We start from the raw sequence: 7,107 nt of genomic DNA, 5'->3' as shown, positions 1-7,107 counted from the left end.
TGCTGCGTCTTTCTGTTTGGTGTACAGTTGCTTTCCTTCGGATGTCCGTGAAAACGGGCGGCGAGCCCCGTCCACCGCACACGCACACGTGGGGTTTCGCATGTGGCCGTGATACATGGAGGTGGCGCGTGGAAGAGATTCTCCGGAAGAAAGAGTGGGAGAGCAGACGGAGAACTAGCGAAGTGAAAAAGAAGAAGCAGTGCCACCACAGACACGAACGGAAGAAGGGAACGGCAGCCGACGGCATCCACACCTCCATGTGCTCAGCAATAAAACCACATCATAAAAAGGAAATATCTGTTCTGCCACAGCATACAACGGATCCGCCACCGTGGCCAGCGCTCCGTCCCTTACCGCACGCACGTACACAGCATCCCGCTGTACCACCACGAGACGGCCCACCGTCCTCACGATCGGTCATATCATGCATTCCCCATCTGTCCTTGTCCCACGATAAGGTGTGGAGAGGGAGACGTTCGGTCTATGATGGATGCTTCTCTGATCCTCTGCACAAACAGCCCCAGCTTTGCTTCGCCGACTTACCAGATAACGCTCAACCGCCCCTCTCCCGCGCCCTCTTCTGTCATCGGGCCACTTCGAGCAGCTTCGGCTCTCCCTCGCTTTGGTCAGCCTTTTCCCGCCCGGAAACGGAGAAACTCGTGCAGGCTGATGACACCGTCGCGATCCTGGTCGATAATCTGGAACAGACGCTGCGCTGTGACAGCGTCGCGCACGTCGCCGAGATTCTGCACTAGTCGAGAAAACTCGTTCATTTCGAGGCACCCGTCCTGATTCGTGTCGTACGTATGGAACTGCATCATGATCGTGTTGTACTGCGACTGCGTGAGGCCGTAGAGGGCCTGCGGGTTCGGCTTGTTGTACCGAAGCCATGTCAAGAACTCGCCGAGGGAGAGTTTTCCGCTGCGGTCAAAGTCCATATCGTCAAAGATCCGCTTTACATCCTGCGGAGTGTTCGCAAAGTTCAGCCAACGTGCGAGACGCGTCACCTCATCGGGCTCCAGATTACCGCTTTCGTTATCATCGAAGAAAATAAAGAGAGAAACGATCTGGTCGTACTCGGACTGGTCCAGTCCGTACAACGTCCACGGGCGTGGCCCGGTCGGCTCGATCACGCGGTAGCGACTCTGCAGCGAGCATGATGGTTGTGGCTGCTGATGGTACCCGTAGTAGCCCGCCCCAGACTGATTCGAGTAGTTGTTTGTGGTGGGGTAGCCTCCTTGAGAGCCTGCGTTGCCCCCACTAGGAGATGGGGCAGCACCTGAGTAAGCGTTGCCACAGCTCGTCGAGTATCCTGCCGACTGCTGCGGAAGCTGGGTCGGAGCACCTCTCTCCCACAAATCCGGATAGTTCTGCTTTGGTTGCTGTGTCTGCGCCGGTGATGACGCGGAGCCCGAATACGAGGACTCCTGCCTGTATGGAGAGGGAAACTGGGCCGCAGTGGGGTGCAGCTGTGCCTTCGATTTTGTAATCCAAGACGGAGATGATGGCTGTTTCGGTGAGCTGCTGCTCGCCTTCCCGCATACGTGGGTCATCCCTTGCTCACGTGTCCCCTTCCACTGACACCGTCTGCACTTCACCTGGATCTGCAACGCCATGTTGACTAGTGTGCGGTTCGGCGCTTTTGTGGAGCGAACGGAGTCCCGACACACGGGGCACTCCTTCAAGTCCGTCGCACACGCCTTGCAGAAGATGTGCCCACACGGCATCAACTCGACCGGGTCCTTCCATGAGTCAAGACACACCGCGCAGGTGAGCTCCTCACTAAAATCCTCGCCAATGCAGAGGTTCGCCATCGTTGCGGGTTGCGTCTAATATTAGTTACCGGATGGAGAGTATGCCCTTTCCAACGCCAATACTAATACGCGAGCGAAGCTGCAGAGAGAGTCGCCCACGTCAAGACACGTCAGAGAGAGGGAAAGAGAGGCCTTCGAGGTGATGATCGTCGTCGGCGTCACAACACGAGCAAGCCAACGCACACGAGCGGAGATGCGTGAGCGAAGGAGAATAAGAGGAGCGAGTCCCTGCTGATGATGAGAAAGAGTGGAGTCGGTGTATACGATAGCGTGGGAAGGGGAAGGAGGGGGGAGGGTGATAGGATGCAGCGAGCGAAAGAAAAATATAAGGACCGCGCACAGGGTGCGAAACCCGACCGGACAAGACGATCAAAGAGAAGAAGTCTACAACGAGAGATACGCCAAAGCGGTTGTTTCCGACGCTCTAGCCCCCGCCCCACCCACTCCCCCGCCTGTGGTACGTCGTCACAACAGCTACACGCTCCAGAGCGTCACCTCGGCGCACAGCTATCTACAAGAAAAAAATGACCGGGGATGGGAGAAGGCGCAACGGTAATGCACGCCTTTGCTCGTATACGAATACGCCCTTTTGTCACAAAAGGAAAAAGGAAAGGGGAGACGTGCTGCCACCAAAAAGTCGCCAACACTGCACAGGCCCCCTCCAACAGTCCCAATGTATTGTACAAAGCACAGCAGCGGTTCCCTCACACCGCTCAAGCGATCCTCATGCAACGCAGGGTCAGCCGCAACAAGCAGAGAAATGATGCGAGTGAGGAGGGCACTGCCGAGAACCCCTCTCTCACACACACACAGACAGAGACAGACAGAGAGATGCAGTCGATTCAACCAAAGCACGCACATGAACACGAAACGACCGCCAAAGCCCACAGCGATGGAGTGTGAGCAAAAGGGTGTGCGGGCCGAACCGGTTCAGGGAGGTGGAAGAGGGAGGGAGCGAGCGAGCGAGGGACTCGGGAAAAGTGCGTGCGAGGCGGACAGCGAGGCGGATGAAACCAGACCAACTCAAAAGTGCGACCGCTCTAGAAGAGCGAGAAGGCGGACACCAAGGCGCGGGCGAAGGGGGAGGGGAAGGGATGCACACCAAGAGGAGCGTAATGGCAACCACGCCACACTGACAAGAAAGGAAAAGGCCAGAGAATGAAGGAGAAAATGCAATCAAAGATACACTTCGGGAGGAGGAGGGGAGTCCGACCGAAGAAGGGAGAAAAGATGGCGACTCGTAGCAGCAGCAGCAACAAGAGACTTGAAAACAAAACGGTCGAGACACAAGAACGAGAACGGCAAGAGAGAGAAGAGGGGGAAAACGAAGATAAGAAATTCGATGGTGCGGAATCTTGCACGTGAAGTGCGGCCCAAAGGTAGATCCGTCCTGTGTGCTTTGCTTTTTCGTTCTCTCCTTTCTCGCTCGCCTCCGAGATACACAAGATTGCAAGTGCGACAAAGGCCGGCGGCGGCGAGGAGACAGTGAAGTACCTGGTAGCAGGTGCGTGTGGGCAAGTGGAGAAATATGATATATATATATATATGTGTGTGCACGCTTTGTGCCCGAGGAGGGAGAAGTGCGTGTGTTTGGTGCCACACACCCACCGGACCGTGTAGTCATGCGTGAGGAGAGGTAAGAGGAAGAGGAAAAGGAAAGGGCAAAGACAAGAGAAAGTACGATGGCAAAACAGAAAGCGAACCATGCAGCCCCCGGTTCAGGTGCAACAGGAGAGTTAGCGAGCGACGCATGAAGACACACTCCATGAAGAGCTCTCGCCGGAAGGCGAGAGAGGAAAGGGAGAGGTGACACATGAAACAAAGCGAGTCCGTGTGCGTGTGTGTGTAGAGGGGAAGCGGGAGGCTTGCACACAAGCTTGCAAAGATCCTGCACGCAAGGCATGGAAACGGATATGCGGTCTGGGCATCTCCTCCCTCCTCGCTCTCCCTCTCAGTTCCCCCCCCCCTCCACCCTCCTCTCTCGTACACGTTTCGATGTTTTTTTCCGTCGTCGTTGTTGGCGTTCTCTTTTCTTTGCGCTCGTGTGTGGCCCACTTTGAGCACGTGGGCGCATGTGCGTGACTGGGCGTCAGTACGGCGCCAGGCTTGTTTCCTCCCTCTCCTCCGCACACACGCGCACACAATGTAAGCAGCAAGCCAAAGAAAAAGCAGTGGCGAGGAGAGGCCTAAGTGCACTCCTCCTCCGCAACCATCACGCCGAGACCACTCTGTCCTCCGCCCCCCTCCTTGGCATCGCGGTCCGTTACATTTGCTGACCGCTGGCGCTTAGAGGCGCTGACACCGATACCCGAGTCCCTCCCTGCCTCTTGCGTAGCGAACTGCCTCAGCAACGCTGCCCTTCGCTGCCGGCAAAGCTGTACTGTACGAGAAAACCCCTGCCGCACAAGGCGGGCAGTGCGCATCTGCCACTGGATGCTGCGACAGAGCTGACGCCAGAACGCCAAGCTGTCCCCCAACGGCAGCGGATCATCGACGTCAGGGTCGAGAAACACATGCAGCGTCGGACGCTTCGGTGTGCATTCGCGCCGGTAATCCATATAGTAGGGGTCTGTGCGCGGGATGTACAAGGGCAACTGCGCAGCTGTGCGACCTAGCGCGGTGGCGGTGTGGATCGCCCAGCAGCGCGCCGTGTGAAACACGTGATAACCCCCTCCACCAAGCAGTACCGTCGGTCGCTCAAGCGACAGCACATCTGCCACACACTGCGTGTGCGCCAATGTAGTCACGCAAAGCCGCCCAATGAGGTCTCCCGCTATGGTGTCCGCGCCGCATTGCACGACCATCGCCTCCGGATCAAAGCACTGAACCACGCTGGACAGTGCAGTGCGGAACGACAAGAGGTACGCGGCGTCTCCCGTGCGCGTGGGCAGCGGGACGTTGATGGCGAAGCTGTCGGCCGTCTCACGCGTCGGGTAGTCACCGGTGCCGGGGAAGAAGCCGTTGCCGAACTGGTGCAGCGAGAGCGTCATCACGCGGTGATTGCCGTAAAAGGCCCCCTCCACGCCGTCCCCGTGATGCACGTCAAGGTCAACGTAGAGGACGCGCTGGTAGTGCCGCAGCAGCCGGCGGATGCACAACACAATGTCATTCACAAAGCAGAACCCGCTTGCGTGGGCGGCAGCGGCGTGATGCATGCCACCTGCCCAGTTCATCGCCACCGTGGCATCGCCGCGTACAAGGGCCTCTGCACAGGCAAGCGAGGCGCCGGCTTGGCTGGACACCAGCGCCCACACCTCAGGAAAGAGAGGACAGTCGCCGTTCTGAGACGCGAACGGGACGTCAAATTCCTTCTGAAAAGCTAGGGATATCTCGTCCAGCGGATTCCCGCAAATCACGGGTGCCTGCCGCAGGCATTCCAAGTACGCGCTGCGGTGAAACGCCCCCATCTCCTCCGCCGTCGCCGGACGAGCATGACACACAGTCATGTATTCTGCACTGTCGAGGCCCAGGGAATGAACAAGCGCGTGCAGCGCACGCACACGAGACGGCCGCATCAAATGACCCTCCGCATAGGCTATGGCAGTGACGGAGTGATCTACAAAGTACACCACCTTCCGTCTCCCAGGGCGTGACGCCGCTGCATCTGGCTTTCGCTCCAGTGGCGATGTTGCTGCGCTCTCCTCGCTTGCTGTTGAAGACGGTGGCACCGACGACGCGCGCGGAGACTCCGCAGAGGCGTCGCCGGTAATCGCCGAAGCGGGAAACGGGAGCGATGCTTCGTGCGGTGAGTGATGCGAGGAAGCCCCTCCCGACGACGGTGACCCCCCCGCTGAGAGCGCGGGAAGCTGCTCCGGAGATGACATCGCAGATTATTATAACTGCGGGGGCGACGAGCACACAAGAGCACCAGGCTGCCGGCAAATGCGCCCCGAATGTCCTCAGCTGCGCCTCTTCGATAAAGTCACGTGCGCGAAGTGTTCAGTCAGCTCCTGCTCCTTGAAAAGATGTCAGTAAAAGGCCAAACATGGCAGATACGGGGGATGAAGCGATGAAGTAGCGAGTGCCGCTATCGAGGAAGCAAAGCCTGGACCTAACGACAGCAGCGGCACGCAGTTCCGGCCTCTGTGCGTGTGTGTGTGTGTGTGTGTGTGTGTATCTTCTCGCTGTCATCAGCACGCCCGTGTAAGGCACGCTTTCGTTTCTTTTCTTGGGAGGGGGAAGGCCTCGGCAGATGCTGTGAATCCGCGTTGAAGGGGGAGGGGGGGCGAGTGGGAGAAGCAACGATAGAGGGAGAAGAGGAACTAAGGACGGCGAAAGCGGACAGCACCCACACAGAGAAACTCTCGCGTGCGCTCACCTCCTCCTGGCACGATTGTGACCCTTCATCGTCCCTTCTCCCCTCTCTGCTACCTTGGAGCGCGGCGAAGCCAGCTTGTGAAGGAGGCACAACGCAGATGCCGTGCTCCCGCTCCACCTCCAATTGACCACACAGGTATACCCTGAGGACTGAGGGAGAGATCATCGTCGAACTCTCCTAACGAGCAGAGACGCTACTCACCCGACTCGAACATCTTTTTCCACCCTAATTCCAGCTGATCGTCGAATACTCCCCTTGGGGGCTACAAGAAAAACTATTGAAGGCGAAACAGAACGATTCGAGCAAGTGAGCAGGGAGAACAAGATTGCTGTGCGTACGCAGACACCGCCGCACACGGATGTCACACTAGACGATGAAAATGAAGAGGTAAATATTTTCTTTTAAAAAGGCAAAAGGAATATTCTTCGCGTTCCAAGACGTCCCCTCTGCCACAGAGCATGCCTCGGCCTCCTCCGCCTCACTGGGTGCGTCGGCCGCTAAGACTTCCCCGCTGTCGACGCTTGTATTGTCCTCACCCCCTCCTCTCTACTTCAAGTGCGCAACGAAGAGACCACGATAAGCAGGAGACACACGATTCATGTTGACTGCTTAGTCGAAAGAATGGGAAAGTGAGGAGGAGGGAGAAGGGGTCTTGCCGGACATCAACGTTGTGACGCAAGTCTACGCGGTGCACTGCGAGAGTCGATGAAAGCGTACATCCTCAGAGAGGAATTCCCTCTACCGCGTCCGCCGTGATGGCTTCGGAAGAAGGCAGCGCGTCTTGATGCACAGGGCGTGTGGCAACATCAATTACAGCGCCGTTGCGACCTTGCAGGGCAAACTCGACCCACTCGCGGTCGTTCATCTGCGGCTGTGTCGCGTACGAACTGTGCGTCAGGCTAGGGTCGCACTGGTGCGACAGGGACGCCTTGCGGTTACCCCGCCACCCGCAACTCGTGCACAGCACTGTAACAC

At 57.8% G+C, this 7,107-nt stretch overlaps 2 protein-coding genes across 2 annotated transcripts; both read right to left on the bottom strand.

Annotated features, from left to right (window-relative positions):
• Positions 1 to 626: 626 nt before the first annotated feature.
• LMXM_24_1380 (conserved hypothetical protein) lies at positions 627 to 1,814 on the bottom strand (the record flags this gene model as incomplete). Its single annotated transcript, XM_003875904.1, has 1 exon — positions 627 to 1,814. One exon carries the CDS (start codon positions 1,812 to 1,814, stop codon positions 627 to 629), a length of 1,188 nt encoding a protein of 395 aa, XP_003875953.1.
• A 2,186-nt stretch (positions 1,815 to 4,000) lies between these two features.
• LMXM_24_1370 (putative histone deacetylase) lies at positions 4,001 to 5,638 on the bottom strand (the record flags this gene model as incomplete). The annotated part of the gene is made up of 1 exon (XM_003875903.1): positions 4,001 to 5,638. The coding sequence occupies one exon, from the start codon at positions 5,636 to 5,638 to the stop codon at positions 4,001 to 4,003; it is 1,638 nt and encodes a 545-aa protein (XP_003875952.1).
• Positions 5,639 to 7,107: the final 1,469 nt, after the last annotated feature.

The sequence above is a fragment of the Leishmania mexicana genome, chromosome 24 (genome assembly GCF_000234665.1).
Source record: "Leishmania mexicana MHOM/GT/2001/U1103 complete genome, chromosome 24".
Classification (NCBI taxonomy): domain Eukaryota; phylum Euglenozoa; class Kinetoplastea; order Trypanosomatida; family Trypanosomatidae; genus Leishmania; species Leishmania mexicana.
Note: the sequence above shows the minus strand (reverse complement) of the source record. Positions and strands in the feature narration are given on the sequence as shown.